Source organism: Dermacentor albipictus, chromosome 8, assembly GCF_038994185.2.
Source record: "Dermacentor albipictus isolate Rhodes 1998 colony chromosome 8, USDA_Dalb.pri_finalv2, whole genome shotgun sequence".
In the NCBI taxonomy this organism is placed as follows: Eukaryota; Metazoa; Arthropoda; class Arachnida; order Ixodida; family Ixodidae; genus Dermacentor; species Dermacentor albipictus.
In genome coordinates, this window is record NC_091828.1 from 113,409,053 (window position 1) to 113,427,500 (window position 18,448).

At 46.0% G+C, this 18,448-nt stretch overlaps 1 protein-coding gene and 1 pseudogene across 3 annotated transcripts in view; both read right to left on the bottom strand.

Annotated features, from left to right (window-relative positions):
• Positions 1-356: 356 nt before the first annotated feature.
• The window catches only part of LOC135920146 (uncharacterized), a 232,764-nt gene continuing 214,672 nt past the window's right edge, over positions 357-18,448 (bottom strand). For all 3 annotated transcript variants that reach the window (XM_070524185.1, XM_070524184.1, XM_065454276.2), the window contains 3 exons: positions 17,501-17,671; positions 14,636-14,797; positions 357-750 (listed from right to left, as the gene is read on the bottom strand). In XM_070524185.1, coding sequence (XP_070380286.1) covers positions 559-750; positions 14,636-14,797; positions 17,501-17,671 — 525 coding nt within the window. In that variant the 3' untranslated portion in view covers positions 357-558. The remainder of the gene's footprint in view (positions 751-14,635; positions 14,798-17,500; positions 17,672-18,448) is intronic.
• LOC135920150 (U2 spliceosomal RNA) lies at positions 11,712-11,889 on the bottom strand (annotated as a pseudogene).

An 18,448-nucleotide genomic window follows, 5' to 3' on the forward strand; every position in this document is an offset into this window, starting at 1 on the left:
AATAAGGCTAGGTATGATGATGTTTATATATAAAAAAAGACAAGACCGCTGCAGGCCCTTCTTTTGACTACGCTCGCGTGTGGCAGCTGCAGCGAGTGCAGAACAGAGCGAGCGAGTGTGTCGTGACGTCACATGACGCAGTCTTCAAGCGAGTGCCGAAACTGGTTCTTACAGAAATAGTTTTTGCTGTTGCGCTAGTAATACGAAACACGGAAGAGCCCAGCGTGTGGTGCAGTGTTAAGGGCGCTTCGATGCTTGGTAGTGTTGCTTCAATGTTGAAAATGCTTGGAACGTAGCCTCCGAGATCGCACCAGTTCGATCTCGGAGGCCACGGTTTGTACCGGCGTATCGACGAGTCGAAAAAATTTGATTTCATTAAATCGCGCCCCGGTGTATGTAATCTCTGTCACTATATTTTTTTTTTCTGGAAGTCGCAATACTTGAGGCGTTGATCGCCCAACGCACAGAGTCCCAACCCCTTCGGGCTGCACGACGATCGTTCGCGTCGATTGGCGTCCTTGCTCGGCGCGCACCGCCAGGAGGCGCCCGCTGAGCACCCTAATAATATTTCGCCGGGAATGCATTGCCGTATCTCTGCACCATGGCGCTTGCGATGACGTGGAGCATCTCGTACTTCTTGAAGGACACCGTGTGACCCTTGTGGCTGAAGCTACCCTCCCACACGTCGTCTCCGAGGTCGTCGAACACGACGCATCGGTCGTCCGGGTAGGCGTTCAGCAGCTCCTTTATCTGCGAACGCCGCCAGCGCGGGAAAAAAAATTGGAGGACGCTTAAGCTTCGCCTTCAAGAGTGGAACGCGACAGCGTTCCCGTCGACCCGCCAAGGGGTGTAAGACAATGGGCTACAGCGCAGTGGCTACGCGCCCCGCATCGGACGCGGTGAGCGTCGAGCAACACAGCGTTCGGCGCGCCAACAAAATGTGCGCCTGAGCAAGCGACGCACGCCTGAGCCTTAGAAACAGCTCGTTTCTAAGGCAACACCGCATTCACTAGAGGCGCTTTTGTACCGCTTTGAAGAATCGAACTCGTGGCTGAAATAAAGAAAAAAAAAACTCGTGGCTGAGTGGTAGCGCCTCCGTCTCACACTCCGGAGACCCTGGTTCGATTCCCAGCCAGACGATCTTGCAAGTTGTTTTTATGCGAAGCATATTACGAGAGCTCAACCCAGCTCCTCAGGCGCGGCGGTGTCGCCTTGAATACCACGTGACACCGTGACGTCACGACAGAGGAGAAGTGGCTTTGGCTCAACTCTTGCAAGATGGGCTGGGTGGGAATCGAACCAGGGTCTCCGGAGTGTGAGACGGAGACGCTACCACTGAGCCACGAGTATTTTTTTCTTTATTGCCAACTTGGCACAATACAGTGAAAAACACCATCATAACATCACATTAAAAATGCTAGCTTGTGTCTGGCTAGCATAAGTGGGTAAAAAACGCTTTACGGTCAGGAGTTCGTCCAGATAAACACACCAATCTGGCTTTTCTTCCTTCTGTTTGTACACATCTCGTAAATATGCGATGCTTTCGTTGAAGTTGTCCCGGGCTGACCTCGCGTTGACGTCCGCATTACGCACTGACATTCTGGTTTTCCAAACACTGTGCATTACTAGAATCATTAGCATATCGTACGGCACACCTTCGCTTTCGACGGGAAGAAATCGAATGCCGTAGGGTGTAAGCGGCAGTTCCTTTTTCAGGGTTCTTTGCAAGATGTCCCATAAGAATACGGCATCCCAACAATCGAGAAACATGTGCTCGATTGTTTCAGGCCTTTTGCATATTACACAGTCAACCGACCATGGTACCAACAACCCTTTGTCCTTTAGCCACGGTATTGTAGAAAGTGTGCCACTATGGAGCATGAAAAAGAAAGTTTTGACTGACGATCGGATAGTCATACTTTTAACCCTTTTTAACACATTGCTGCCTGGCCCAGGATTGTACATCCTTCGATACAAGGGAACAGGCATCATCACATCAATTAGATCTTTGTAGAGGCGTTTTCTCTTGACCTCGCTGAGATATTCCATTGAAAATCTTACTTTTAGAAACTGCACAGCCGCAACAATTTCATGCATGTATCCGCGGACATTGCGTTGCATATGGGCGCATGATGACACAATGACATCTGGCAATGCGTTCGCCAATCTCACTTGCATAACACTTCTTAAAAAAGGATTTCTTTCATTGCGATAATATACGAACCTAGAGACAATTTGTCTCACGAACAAATGAATCAAACCCAGTCCTCCCGATCGCACTGGAAGGAACAAATTTGTGCGGCTCACCCTTTCCCACGATGAGTTCCATACAAAAACAGCCAGCACTCTGTGCAGTCGTTGAATACTCATGCGCGACATGTGCAACGCTTGCAAAACATACCATACTCGAGCAATAATAAAAATGTTACACACTGTGGCACGGGAAAAAATTGATAGGTCTCGTCCTCCCCATTTTTGTGTTTTCTCTCGAGCCTTGTCTGTCTCTTCTTTCCAGTATTCTTGTGTATCCTTGTAGTGTTGTAGTGGTACGCCTAGGTATTTACTTGGAGTAGTCGTCCACTGAATGTTGGCGTACGTGACTGGCACACTTTCCCATTCACCATGCCAGAAACCCTGACATTTATTCCAGTTTATTCTGCTCCCTGTGTATTGACAGAAAGCTGTGGCATCTTTTATCGCATTTGTTACACTTTCTCTATCGGTACATAAAACAGCTATGTCGTCGGCGTAAGATAATATTTTGACTTCACAAGCCATAATACGAAAGCCTCTTATTTCCTCATTTTGAATAATCTTTAAACAAAATGGCTCTAAATAAATGCTAAAAAGTAGTGACGACAGAGGACACCCTTGTTTCACCGAAGAGACGACATGGATGCTTTTGCTGACTTGTTTGTTAATTATAATTGAGGCAGAGCATCCAGTGTACGACATTTTTACACCTTCCAGTATTATTTTCCCTACATTTACATATTCCATAATGGCAAACAATATTTCGTGCGTAACAAGGTCAAAAGCTTTTTCCAGATCTATTTGGAGCATTGCCACATGGTTGGAAAAAACATCCCAACACTCCAAAATATTTCTTGCTATATGAATGTTCGTCGTTATGCTCCTACCTTTAATTCCGCACGTCTGGTGTGGTCCGACTATATCTTTAATAAAACCTTGTAATCTTCTTGCCAAGACCTTCATGAATATATTGTAATCTACGTTAGAGAGGGTAATTGGCCGGTAAGAACCTACCAATAATTGCTTAAGTCGGTCGTCCGTTTTAGGAATAAGAATGATATGTGATTGACGGAAGGAAAGGGGAAGCTCTTCTATGTCATATGCCTCTTGTATTACCGCATGCAATGCCTTAGCTATAGGAGTTTTAAATTTCTTATAAAACGCTGAACCCAGTCCATCGGGACCGGGCGACTTTCCGGGGTTCAAATCATCGATTGATTTTTCAATTTCCTTTAATGTAATTGAGGCTTCTAGGACTGATTTTGCATTTTCATCTAGTTGCGGCATAAGTGGAAGAAAAGCGTTTACAAATCCCTTGTTTACTTCCTTCCTTTCACCAAACAATTTCCGAAAGTGCTCTACGAAAGCGTCTTCTATATCACTTTTCTTATCTGTGACTACACCTCGGTACCTTATTTCTTTGATTTCTTTTTTGGTCGCGTATCTTTTTTCGTCACTAAGGGCGCGTTTGGTGGGCGTTTCGCCCATCCACAAATGCTCTGCACGAGCCGGTATCACTGCTCCTCTATAATTTTCGACATGGATAAGCTCAAGTTGTCGCTTGACGTCTCGAATTTCTTTACTGCGCAGGCCGGAGGTAACACTTTCTTGGCTGATCAAGAAGTCTAACTGGGCTTGCAGTTCTTTTTCGTGTTTTATTTTACTGTGCTTAAGTGCAGAAGCCCGTTCTATCGCCTTAATCTTTATTTTTTCTTTGAAAAGCTCCCATCTGCCAATTATGTTCTCGTGATCTTCAAGTAAGTCATTAAGGTTTTCCATTGCGTAATCTACGAAAGGTTTGTCATCCAATAGATTATCATTGGGTTTCCAGAGCTGCCAATTAAATGTACTTTTTCTTTTTTCTGCTCCAAGCGAGAAAGACACTAAGCTGTGGTCGCTGAAAGAAACATGATTGACTGTGTAATTACTGCACAAAGGTACAAGAGCTGTCGATATATAAGCTCTATCTAGTCTAGCGTGGCTATTTCCTTGAAAATGAGTGAACTGGGGGAAGTTACATGAAAACAAAGACCCCACGTCATCTAAATTGTGTTCACCCACTGTTGCGCTTAAAAATATTGCACTTTTATCTCGAATAGGTCGTTTGTTCACTCTATCTTCTGGTTCACAAACACAGTTGAAATCACCCAGTAATATGACCAGCTTATCGCATAGCAGGTGTTTTTCCATTTCCTCAAAGAACACTCGCCGGTCATGTTCCTTGTTTGGTGCGTACACGTTAATCACCCTCCAATTTTTCATTGCGAAGGTGAAGTCACAAACAATACAACGACCACTTTGACTGACACTCAAAGATTCCTCAACAATCTCAATAGAATTTCGAAGAAATAGAGCACAACTTGCTGACAAGCCTACTGCATGACTTATGGCAACATTGTACCGATTTCTAAAAGATGATACCATGCGATCACTTTGTTCCTGCGTTTCTACCTTTGTCTCTTGAACTGCTACGATATCCAGCTCATTTTCTAACAGCAGGCGACTAAGCTGGTACTGACGTCTCCTAGACGCCAGACCTCTGACATTTATCGTCGCTATGCGTAGTGCTGTGCCTGATTTTAACGCCATTTCTTTTTATATATTCTGCAAAATGATCGCATTACAGTACCCCTTTAGAATCTGAAAAATTTGTTAGCATAGTATAACACTTACAGCGAAGATGAACCCTGTAGACACATCACGTATGCAGCACAATGTGCGCTATAGGCATCTTCTAACCGGAAGGCTTCACGACACTTGCAAATGAGTTCGCTCAGAGTCCCCACGTCTTCCCGAAGACCCCAAAAGGTTGCGCTGCGCGGAGAGTCGGCGTTAAGACGGAGGTTTTTCCGCCGGCCGCCGCTCAGCGGAAAAATTCGGCCTCTGCTTCACTGAAGACCGTCTTATGCCGAGTCCCTTCGGCGGTGGTTCTGTCTCTTCAACTCCTTTGTCTGCTTCCTCGACGCTCTCCTCCAATGGCCGCTTGGTGGACTGTCCAGTGAGGCTTTCGACGACGTCCATGCAGGTCTCTTGGGTTTCCTCCACTTTTGTATCCTCGCTGATAGGTTGACAGGCGTCCTTCGATGTGGTGGCTTTTTCCATGGTCTGGTCTTTGGTATCCCGTTCGCGCTCTGCTGGTTGACGCCTTTCCTCCAAAAAGGGTTTGTTGGCTGCCAGCGTTACCATTTTGCGGACTGTGGTGTCTTTTGACGGCTTCGAAGCTTCTTCAGCGTCGTTTTCATCCATGAGAAGTTCGGATGAATCCTCGCCACTCGTAGGCCCAGCGACGCTGGCGTACGTTTTAGGGCATTGACCTTCTTCATGTCCGAATCTACGGCAGGCACTGCATTTTGGAACCCGGCAGTCGCGGCGAATGTGCCCCGTTGCATGACAGCGCAGGCACATCGGCGGACGGCCTGATACGACCACCAAAGCTTGTTCACCTGCGACGTTCAGCTGGTGTGGTAGACCTTCCAGCATAACGCCTGCCTTGAGACGCATGGACACCAACCTGGTTGTGGACCCCTTGTCACTGATTCCGTGTACTCGCCACCGCTCTCTGCTAATGTCTGTCACTTTTCCATAAGGAAGGAAGGCCACCCGCACGTCATCATCTGGAACGTTGTGCAACAGCCAGTGCACTTTCATCTTTACATCTTGGTTTCCAGGATCAATGACGACGCAGCGCCGGCCCTTGACCTTCAATTCACTCGCGGCGAGTAACTTCTTCACGGCTTCGGCATTACTGAAGGTTACGGCCCACACGTGGCTCATCCGATACGCCCCTAAGGCGATCACTTCAGGAAGCAGCGACATACCAGACAACGCGTCGCGAAAATCTTCGACTCGGTAAGGCCGCGCTTGAACATCTCCGTGAAGAAAAACTGTATTAACAACAAAACGACCTGTTGGCAAATTCGGCAAAATCAACTCGTAGCCTTCTTCAGATGAAAAGTTCCTGTTGCCGCGGCTGGCAATAGCCGCTGTAGCCGCTCCGACGGAGCCCGTCATCGCACGTCCGTCACGCTCGGTGGCCGGAAGTAGACGCGACTGAGCCACGAGTACGATGCTTCAAAGCGGTACAAAAGCGCCTCTAGTGAATGCGGTGTTGCCTTAGAAACGAGCTGTTTCTAAGGCGTGCGTCTCTTGCTCAGGCGCACATTTCGTTGCCGCGCCGAACGCTGCGTTGCTCGACGCTCACCGCGTCCAATGCGGGGCGTCCAAGGCGAAGCAGAGTAACGCATGAGTTGTTTATTCGTCTAGCCGAACCAAATATAGCCAAGCAACAGCAGTTCACCAAGCTAAACAGTGGTTCAACAACTAAAATAAAGGCTAGTATGCTTCGCATCCTGGGCTTAACCTTACGTAAGCCACAGACATTTTTTATTCATGAAGTGACTGCTGGGATATATCGCTCACGGCCAACGCCGCCGACACCGACGAAGACGACACCGGCTTTTCTGCGACACGAGCTCCTTAACGCTCTCGCGTTAAAACGCGCCCGTCCGCTTAGCGGCGGGGTGGCAACCACATGACGCGCGTACATGGGGCCCGCGCCTACGCGTCGCGTCCGTACCACGCGGCGCGAGATTCGCCCGTACTTCTCTGGCGCGTTCGCAAGCGCGCCACACTTTGCCATAAATTATGCTAATGCGAGTTGGGCCAGAAACAACGCAATGCCTAAAGTTAACATAGACAAATACATTTATACGCTGACATGTACGCAACACTTACAATGCAAATAGTACGCATTGCAACACATTTATGAGTAACCGACACCTATGTTGCCTTGTATACTCCAAAACGTTTATAGGTAACCAACCGGCCCCCACATAATGGTAGTGCTAACGTCAGGCGTCAAGTAATGCGAAGCCTATAGTTAACTCATGGCAGACCAACTTTTTATAAATGGCGCACGTACACCTGAACAACAAAAGCTTAACCGGCACCTTGTCAGGAAGTACAAGTTGGCTACTAACTAGCTTGATACAGCTTGAACAGGCTAGAAGCAGCTAGAGCTATGTCAAGCTATAGTTCAGACATCTTCAAGATGGCTAGCGATTGATGTCTGCAAGACGTACGCTTCTAGTCATTGTGTAGACAATTACTTCAAAAACGTGTCGAAATTTTGAAGGCGTTGCCAAGGAGGATCCAGGAAGCCTCAACGAATTGTAAGGGTGGGGTGGGAGGGGGGGGAGGCTTGCCAATGCATACAGCAAACGGGGGTGGGTGGGAGGGGCGACACGGCCAATTTTGTAAGCGCGGAAGATGCCGGCATGCCTTGGAAAAGGTAAGGGGATAGTTACGTTGGCAGGGCATATGAAACCTCTTGTAGCGTGATCAGCGGCACAAGTGGACCGCGCGGAAACCGATTCTTGTAGATTTCCTACGCACGTCTTGAAGCGCGCACGCTCACCGGTTCAAATCTGGCACCGCATTGATACGTGCTGCGACTTGGACTCCAGGCAAAGGAAGCGCGCAACTTAATATGAACGTAATGAGCGAGTAGAAAAATGAGATGTGCGCCGTTCAAAAAACATATAAGCTGTGGCAAAAATTGTTTTAAGAGGAAGCTTTAGCTCGTGGGCTGCTATCTAAATACACGTAAAAGGAGAATTCGTTTTTCTCAGCAACCACTGCAGCAGATTTGATGCGGTTTGTTGCATTTAAAAGAAACACTTAAAATCTAGTGGCTGTTGGTTTCGAATTTACGATTTATGACCTCAAGTTTGGATAAAGAATTGGCAAAAACCGAAAATTTTCGAAAAACGAAACTATCAAGTTTGCAACTCTGTTATTCAACAACGAAAAACGATAATGCATTTTTGTGAATTGCATCTAATAGCCCATCTAATGCGGACAAAATTGATGTGTTACACATGAATTTTAAAAGATTTAGCAATATGAAAATGCAGCTTTTGCAGAACCCGTACGAACAACGTAACTAATTCACCTAAGATATAAAATGACGCATCGAATTTGTCCGCTTTTAACGATCTAGTAGGTGCCGTTTACACAACCGCGATATCTGTTCTCGATGCAGAGATATGAATTTGTAAACTTCGTGCTTCTATTTTTTTCAAATGTCAGAATTTTTGATAATTGTTTTAACAAAACTAATGACCTAAATCGAAATTCCGCTACCAACAGTCACTAGAATTTAACTTTCTCTCTCAAATGCAACAAATTTAATTAAAATCGGCCCAGAGGTTATCTCAGAAAAACGTTTTTGCGTTCTACATGTATTTGAATAGGCCGCTTCTGAGTTGGGCGCGAGCTAAAGCTTCCTCTTAAATCGAAAATATGTAATCGTGAGGAAAGATTAGACAGCTTCATCCTAGGGGGCGCCACATGCAATGGTGGCGCCTCGCGCTTTTTTTTTTGCCGATTTTTAAACTTTTGGCAGCAGTAGCGGCGATTAATTGGCGGTTCTGTCGTGCCGTTAGCTTGCGCAAAGGCGGGGAATGCGGGAGATGGAAATTCAAGACGATGAGCAAAACGTGAACAAGGTGAATGCAGGAGCCAACGTTTCGACAAGTGGACTTGTCTTCTTCAAGGCGACATATGAAGGCGACCTTCAAGGCGACCTTGAAGAAGACAAGTCCACTTGTCGAAACGTTGGCTCCTGCATTCACCTTGTTCACGTTTTTCTCATCGCTTGCGCAAAGTGATACGAGTTTTCGAGTGGAGAACGTTCGAGTGGAGAAAGGGTTCCTACTTTTCTGGAAATCGTGTTCCACGATTTGAACGGCACGAACGTCAGTTGACGTTTCGGATTGTCGCGTTCGTGCAGTTATTGGCGGAGGCTGTTTCACATTGCGAGCTTTTTATTTCAGGTTAGCAGCATTTTTTTTTCTTTTGCCTTTTAGCAACTTGAATGTGGTACTGGCTCCGAGGCTACGACGGGAGCTGTGTAGTTCCGTTACCGACTCGGTGTGCGGTTGCGTACAGTCACTGTACAGTCACGTACAGTCACATAGTGATGCGTACAGTCACTGTCACGTTACTGTACGCATCACTATGCATGCACTGTATTAAAACGTGATCGCGTAACTAGCACTCGCAGGTTGTCACTGCGGACGAAAAATAAGCGAAACCACAAAAATATCGCTGAAAGTCGCATCAACACAGTTCGTTGACCTCCACAAATCGGGGAAAAAAACTGCTAGTGGCCCTACATATACATAGTATGCACGTACGTCATTCGACGATACTCCGCGACTTCCGGTTTGCGGCAGCGCCATGTTGGGGAACCTATAGGCCTATGTGCGCGCGCCTGTTGATAAGGTACCCCAAGATGGCGGAAGGTAGCGAAAGCAGACGACAGCAGCGGATGTGACGTCACGTGCACACTATGTATAGGTTACGGAAGTGTGCCCACTTCACTGTTAGGCATGAACGCAATGCAAATAATACCAACGGCAGGCAGCAAACAAACGTGGTCACCGAAGGTAGCGGCCGCCTGCAGCTAAAGCCTATTTTGTACAATTATGACAATGAAGAGCAGAAGTTTATGATGATGTTTCAAGGGAAGCCACAAGGGAGTAAAAAAAATCATCAGCGGTTCATGAGCATAAATATGCAGCATTTTATGAAAATTGAACTATTCATGTGGTTCAAAAATCTGGCACTGCATCACTTTTTGAGTGCAAAAAAAAAAACCGCCTTTACAGATAGCGAAACGAAACTCGCAATTTCGTGGTTAAGAAATTTAGTGCTGCTTGACTCGTTTCATTGTTCCCGGGTGAAATGCAAAAAAAAAGCCTATCTGCAAATCACGGTGAACTTCAAATTACTTTTACGTGTATTATTTTGGTTGAATGCGTATACTTTATTTAAAATTCTTTCTTTTAAAGTAAAATACCTTAACCATCAGTTGGCCTCTTATTCTGTTTTTACCGAGTGGTTTCTGCGCTGCACTGTCCCACGTGACTGTCAAGACAGCTGTGTCACTTGCAGTGCTGTCACAGAGCAGTGTGCAGTCAATATAGTCTGCATCTTCTTTCGTTTTTGTTGTTCCGAGCATATGCACCTTTCATATTTTTTCGGGGCATCTGTCTTCACTTGGAGGTCGCATTTGAAGTTTTGTGAGTGCCATCACTGCTCATATGACATTCTACCTTTCTCATTGCAAGGGGAAAACGTTGGATGAAGCGATTCGTAGCTGTCATGGAATGTTAACTTGAAGTAATGAGAAAAGCAATCACAACAAATTTGAGACGAGAGACGAGGTGAAGACAAGGTCCATTTTGTTTGCTGAATAGTGAGCTATCGCATTTCAACTGCGTACTTTACATCAGCCAGTGCAGCTTATGGCTGTTAACAGCCAATGTGCTATTATTTTGCTATTCTAGCTTAAGTAGTCGTTTGTGTGACCTGCATCAGCTGGTTAATGTTTTCTGAATTTCAGAGGTGGCTAGGAAGGACCCAATGTGAGCTAATATGCTGTCACACTGTATCAAAACAGTGACAGACCGGTTGACAAAACTGCTGTTTGAGCGTCATCTGCGACTCAAAGGTAAATATGACGCATTTTGTAACATTAGTTACATAGAATTATTACTGCGTTTTCTGGCCTATATGAAAGCGAGCTAGGCCTGTATTTATTGGTGGGGACCTGTAGCATTTCAATATTAGTTATAAATATAAGCCTGAACTCTAGCTTTCAAAAATTGCGATTCGAAAATGTTCGAATATTCAGTTGGGTACGGATATTCGGATCAAATCGAATATATTGCTGGCTGTTCGGCAGCAAACACGGTTCTTAGCATTTGTTTCTATCTAACCTAATAATTTTGGGGCGATTTTGTACCAAATTATGCAAAGATTTCGTGCTGCTAGCGAAAGTTTGCCTGTAAAGCACACTTATCCACTGAACGATAGCCTTTGAGGGAAAGTCAGCTTTTCAGTAGCAAGGGCACGGATTTGCGAACGAGGGCGCACTTTTTTTTTTTTTTTGCAGCGCCACTTTTAATTTTGCTTGACAGCAAGTGCGATGAGTGACGACTGGCTCAGGGTCAAATGCCTCCGATGTTACGGGCATTTGATGCGGTGTCATATAAAGGCACAGGCTGGCAAGGACAGCTAGTCGAATTACTAAATTTTCCAAGTTAACACGAGCCAAATGCACAATGCTTTAGCATAACGGCTTAGTAGTCTAGTTTATTTTTAACGTTGTCAACGTTACTTGCAATGTTTCAAAATGACAAGTTATCCCAACTCGCTAATAAATGCACGTGCGTATAATTATTCGATATTCGATTGGATATTCGAAGCTAAGTATTCGACTCGTATTCGAAAATTTTTGATATTCGTACACCCCTATAGTCGGAACCCTTTGAAGTGCCAACCTTTGTTTTCAAACAATAATCGTCATCTAGGTATAGCCTGGCTTTCGCTATACAGCGAAGCTGGTTATGGCTAGGGTTCCGGGCATTTTTTGTTCTACATGTGAAAAAGAACCGTGGACCGGTCCCGGAGATAGTGCAGTACCGGGCCGGCCCGCGGCGCAGTTGAAGCAGGCTTCAAGCACTCCGCCAACTTGCAAAAATTTAGCATCTTCGGTCCGAATAGAATGCGTATGATGTATTAAGCTGATAAGAACAGATAGTACGCTTTGACCAGCGTCGGACATGTCTACGTTCGCACCGCCCTCTCTCTCTCTCTCGGCGTTCCAAGCGCTTGCTTACCTACGTTCCTTCCCTTCCCCTCTCCCGTGGTGGCGGTCCGGTCGAAATGGCCCGCGTGTTTAGGGCCGATTTACGCTCGAGTCACCCATCGCCGCAAGCCGCACCGTACACGTGCGATCGCGCGAGAAATTGCACGCATCAAACACTTGTGCGCAAATCACCATTTACACTGTGTGCACAGTGTATACCTTACACATTGTAAACCGAAATTTGCGCACAAGTGTTTGATACGTGCACTCTTTCGCGCGACCGCACGCGTGCGGTGCGGCTTGCGGCGATGGGCGGCTCGAGCGTAAATCGGCCCTTAGTCTAGTCGACATTTGGGCACCGGTTGAACATCCTAGGGGCAGTGCACGACAACAATAACAGAAAGCGGGAAAGGCACAGGACAGCGTGCTGAACTCGCAACAACCTTTGTTACAAAGCGTACGCATACTTAAGTATTACCACTTGCACTCGCGACCCTCTCCCATCGATGGCGCCATTGTCAGTACGAAGGCAAACTGCCAAGAGAAATAGCAAAGAAAAGAAAGTCAGGGAGGTCAACCAAACGAGTGTGCGGTTTGCTACCCTACACTGGAGTTGTGGGAAAGGGGGAATAGAAAGAAGAGGAAGGAAGTGATGAGCATGCGCAGTGAAGCACCGTGACACCAAAGTGGAGTTCCACAGATGGGGATCTGCGTTGATCACATCTGGGGCGACCAAAGGGCCAGTGGTCGTTGCGCGAATGGGAGGCTGCGGGTGAACTATGGGGCTTACTTAAACTTGCTTAAACAGCCATGCCCTGTAACCTAATGATATGCTACGAAATGGAGAGCACGTGGGTGTAGGTGGTAATACACAAGTAGGTGTACACGCTTTGCAATAAAGGTAGTTGCGAGTTCAGCGCTGTCCCGTGTCTTTCCTGCTGTCTGTTTTTTTGCCGTCTTGCGCTGGTCCTTCAAGGCGTCACCTCCGGCTCCTCCACGGGAATGTATATAGAAATCACGGTAAGTGATTTCGTACCTTTGTTCAAAATGCTGCGTCACCTCTGTGTCGTGTGCTAAAGAGCTTCGCTGGTCATCGATCTTCAGTAAGTGATTCCGTATCTTTCTTCAAAATTATGCGTCACCTCTGTGTTGTGGGCTGAAGAGCTTCGCTGGTCATCGACCTTCAATAAGTGATTCCGTACCTTTGTTCAAAATGCTGCGTCATCTCTGTATCGTGTGCAAAAGTGCTTCGCTGGTCATCGACCTTTAGTAAGTGATTCCGTACCTCTCTTCAAAGTGCTGCGTCACCTCTTTGTCGTGTGCTAAAGAGCTTCGCTGGTCATCGATCTTCAGTAAGTGATTCCGTATCTTTCTTCAAAATTATGCGTCACCTCTGTGTCGTGGGCTGAAGAGCTCCGCTGGTCATCGACCTTCAGTAAGTGGTTCCGTACCTTTCTTCAAACTGCTGCGTCACCTCTGTATAGTGTGCTAAAGAGCTTCGCTGGTCATCGACCTTCAGTAATTGATTCCGTATTTTTCTTCAAAATGCTGCGTCATCTCTGTGTCGTGGGCTGAAGAGCTTCGCTGGTCATTGACCTTCGCAGAGTGGAATGGCTCATGATTTTTTTTTTAACACTGCGCACCCACTAAAATTTCAGGTCACGATCGGCAAGCGCGTTATCAGCGTATGGCAAGCGGGACTGACAGGAAAGCAGCAAGCGTACAGTCTTCAAGATAGGAAAACGCGAGCAACACGGATGACGATTATTGTTTAAAAAAATTAAATTATGGGGTTTAACGTGCCAAAACCACTTTCTGATTATGAGGCACACCGTAGAGGAGGACTCCGGAAATTTCGACTGCCTTGGGTTCTTTAACGTGCACCTAAATCTAAGTACACGGGTGTTTTCTCATTTCGCCTCATCGAAATGCGGCCGCCGTGGCCGGGATTCGATCCCGCGACCTCGTACTTAGCAGCCCAACACCATAGCCACTGAGCAACCACGGCGGGTTAAAAGAAACGATTATTGTTTAGGGACAAGGCATGCCGCGAAGGGCACAATCTTTTTATGGTGTAGGTTTTATATGTTGTACAGGTGGTGCCGAAATTCAGCGCTCAGCGACCAGTTCCTTGGAGTGACCGAAACGGATCTCGAAGCTGATGCCATTGCGGATTGGACGCGCCGGAAGCAACCGCAGAACCGGGCATACGTCTTCAGCCACCATTAAGTTTTTTTTTGGACGTCACCTATTTCCGCAAACGACACGTTCATAAACGTCTATGAATCGCTTTAGACCAAAGGGAACGTTCGATGTTTTTTTCCCGCAGCGCATTAGACAAGGACGACAGGAGGGGTTTATTAGAACGACAGAAAGCTGAGCTAGTTGGTAAGGATTCATTATGCAAAATAGAAGTGAGGTGTGCAGACAGGACACTCTACTCTTGTGTCCTGTCTGCATACTCTTGTGTCCTGTCTGCACGCCTCACTTCTATTTTGTATAATGACAGGAGGGGACACGCTCAGAGCTGTGTGCGTCCTTTTTCTGCCGTCCTTCTCTGATGCGCTGCAGAAAAAGAAACCATCGATCGCACGCAGCGCCACCTAGCCCAACGCTCAACCTTGGCAAAGAGAATGCAATCGCTGAAGAGTTAGCTTAGAGTTTGCTCTAAATCCGAGCACTTATCCGACCGAACGTGTAGCCAGCGTGTTGTAGACGGCATACCTTGTAATCGAGCGTGCTGGCGTCGTCGTAAGCGAAGAACCCTTTCAGGTTGCCCCCGACGTGCACATTCCAAAAGTGCGTGTGGGTGGGGTTATTGAACTCGTACTTGAAGTCGAACTCTTGCAACGGGTATTCCTTCGTGCGGCTGTCTTTGGTAGTGAACTGCTCACGCAGCGCAGGAGGCGCCGCGAGAAGTGGAACGAAAAAAGACACAACGCAGCGTTATCAGACTCCGAAAACAAACAAACAAACAAACAAACAAACAAACAAACAAACAAACAAACAAACAAACAAACAAACAAACAAACAAACAAACAAACAAACAAACAAACAAACAAACAACAAACAAACAAACGAAGGACACGTTTAGTAGAAATTATAAATGAGTAGTAACAAAAAGCGTCTTTGAAATAGTAGTACCTCTATCGCGCCCTTTCTTGTGCGATTAGAATGACACCTGGTGACTACGAAAGTTGAAATGTATAAGATATTCTAATTTCACACTAAAGCAGGTATCGAAATGCGGGACCTAGAAGGATCGACATTATCGTGACGTCATTACGCAGCACGGTTTTCTGACGTCGTGAAACAATAAGGCTAGCTATGGTGGCATTGCTCAGTAAGAATAAACAAGATGACTGTAAGCGTGTCTACATGGGGTGCTCTGACTATCATCATCACCTGCAGCAGCCTATATTTTAGTCCACTGCAGGCCTGCAAATTTCTTAATGTCATCGCCCCACCTAATTTTCCGCCGTCCTCGACTGCACTATCGTTCCCTTTGCACCCATTCTGTGACTGCAATGGCCCAGCGGTCATCTGCTCTACGCGTTACATGGCCTGCCCAGCTCCGTTTCTTTTTCACTTAATGTCATCTGGAATATCGGCTATCCCCATTCGCTCTCTGATCCACACCGCTCTCTTCCTGCCTCTTGGCGTTACGCCTAACATTTTTCGTTCTATCGTTCTTTGCGCGGTCCTTAATTTGTCCTCGAACTTCTTTGTTACCTTCCAAGTTTGTGCCCCATATGTTAGAACCAGTAGAATGCAATGATTGTACACTTTTCTGCTGCCGGTCATGATTTGGTGATGCCTGCCCTGCACGCTCCAACCTATTTTTATTCACCTGCAAATTGTCATCTCATGACCAGGGTCCCCTGCGAGTAAGTGACTTTGGTAAATGTACTCCTGCACAATTTTTATAGCTGACTGGTGACCATGAATGCTTGTTCCCTTGCACGGCTATTGAAAATTGTCTTTTGCACATTGATCTTCAACCATACTTTGACATTTTCTCGGTGAAGATCCTCAACCATCTGGCGCAATTCATCCCCAGTGTTGTTGAACAAAGAAGTGTCTTCTGCAAAGCGAAGTTTGTTGAGATATTTGCCGTTGATCCTCACTTATCCTTCTCATCCTAGTAGCTTGAATACGTAATCTAAACTTGAGGTGAATAGCACTGGAGAGATGGTCTCCTTGTCTGACCCCTCTCTTGGAAGGTAATACTCCACTTTTCTTGTGGAGAATTAAGACAGCTGTGGAGTCTTTATGGAGATTTGTAATAAGATATTTACGTGTGCTTCCTGTACACCTTGATTATTGCAAAGCGTCGCGACTGTTGGTATCTCTACTGAATCAAATGCCTCTTCATAATTTATGAGATGCATATAGAGAGGTTGGTTGTACTCCGCATATCGCTCAACTACTTGACTGATGGCATGCATGTGATCCATTGTTGAATACCGTCTTGAAACCAGACTGTTCTCTTGGTTGATTGTAGTCGAGTGTCGCCTTGATTATATTGGAAATTACCTTGGTTAATAATCTATACAATGCAGGAAGCAAGCTCATGGGCCTGTAATTATTCAATTCTTTAACGTCTCCCGTGTTATAGGAAGGAAGGAAGGAAGGAAGGAAAAAGTGGAGAAGGAAAGGTAGGGAGGTTAACCAGTATGGCTTAACCGGTTTGCTACCCTACACATGGGAGAGGGATGGGGGAGATTAAAGATGGGGATTAAAGACTATATAACGTGTAACGCTGTCCTAATCGAGCACAATTTTCATAGATAACAAAAAAATTTATTCACCTGTAAGCACGCGCATAACTGCATTAAGCATAACGTATCGCACATGCAACATATCGTACTTGATATAATCAATACAGATGAGCAAAACAAAATAGTGCACGGTGTCTGCTTTACACCGTGCACTATTTGACACCTCATAAACCGCCATTACAGCGCACACGCAAAAGCATCATTGTCAGCCTCGTCTTCGTGAATGACACTGCGCCATGCCAATTATAGGTTTGCTCACTTGCCAGAGGCGAAGTTGCTTATCGCATTTTAAACAACTGTCTTCTCCGTGCAGATAGGTCTTTGTGTCAGTGGTTTCAGGCTGAAACCCCAACGTCCAGGGCAAATTTTACAAGTGATCTTGATGTCACAACGCAGGCATAATTAACGCTTTAGGCTGGAACAACTACTTTTTATTTTGCAATTGGCCTAGCGTGTATATTATCAGAGCAAAGTCGTTAAGGTGCGAGCGGACTCCAGCTGGACTCTGCTCTCTTTGGGAGGAGAAGGGCAAGTGCACAGCATTGTGTGTGTGTGTGTGTGTGTGTGTGTGTGTGTGTGAGAAAGAGAGAGAGAGAGAGAGAGAGATAGATAGATAGATAGATAGATAGATAGATAGATAGATAGATAGATAGATAGATAGATAGATAGATAGATAGATAGATAGATAGATAGATAGATAGATAGATAGATAGATAGATAGATAGATAGATAGATAGATAGATAGATAGATAGATAGATAGATAGATAGATTTTCGGAACCCCGCTTTGAGCGCGCTGCTGGGCTCACCCTATATCGAGTGAATCGGATGACGCTCTCATCCTTGTCCTCCATGTCCACCCTGAAGTCGATGTCCCGGTTGAGGTTCTTGGCGTAGTTTATCGACGAGGAGACCGAGAAACATAGCTTGTTCTTTTTCAGGACCTGCTTCCAGCGCGGGAATTCCTGCAGCATGTCCAACTGGGAGAACGCGCAGCGATAAGTGAGCGTGAGTCGGGGTGGATACTTCGCGAAGCGCGAGCCCGCTGGAACGCAGCAGCTCGATAATTGGACACGCAGTCTAGCGCCCTTCTCCAACGAGCGAATGCCTCTGTACAACGAAATGAGCTGTACAACGAAGGAATGATTCTGTCCCGGTTCTACGGTGAGCTGAGCACTGCAAAATAATTCACGTACTAATTCACTTTAAAGGCCAGTGGTGAATTACTTCATAGTGTGCGATGCGCGACCTTTAGAACGAAGTAACCTGTATAGCGAATTCCTCCGGACGCCCCAAGCACTTCGCTATAAAGGCGTTCGGCTGTAGTACACGTCCAACTTGGCTGTATTGAACACATGCGTTATAAATAGGCTTCCACGTTTTTCCGTATTCGTTTCTTTTTTCAAATTCAGGGGTTATTTATGGGTGTTTCCTCTTTGAATGGGTGTTTTCTTTTTCAGTGTCTAATTTCGATACCGAAGAGAAATCGCTGTTTATATAGGCTTGTGTTGTAAAGGGACTGTATAATTACGGGAGAAAAATATAACGCTCCTGGCATTGCACAACTTTATTTAACACAAAGCACTCTACGCCACTAGTTAATGCATTAACGAGTGAAATTAACAACAGAAACGCGACGCTTTCAGGAGCACGAAGTTGATATTCCTAAATACTTGGAAAGATTAGATAGTTAGAAACCATCATGGTGTACAGATAGGAAAAGGGAAGGGGGCAAGGAATGTGGTTTCTATACAAAC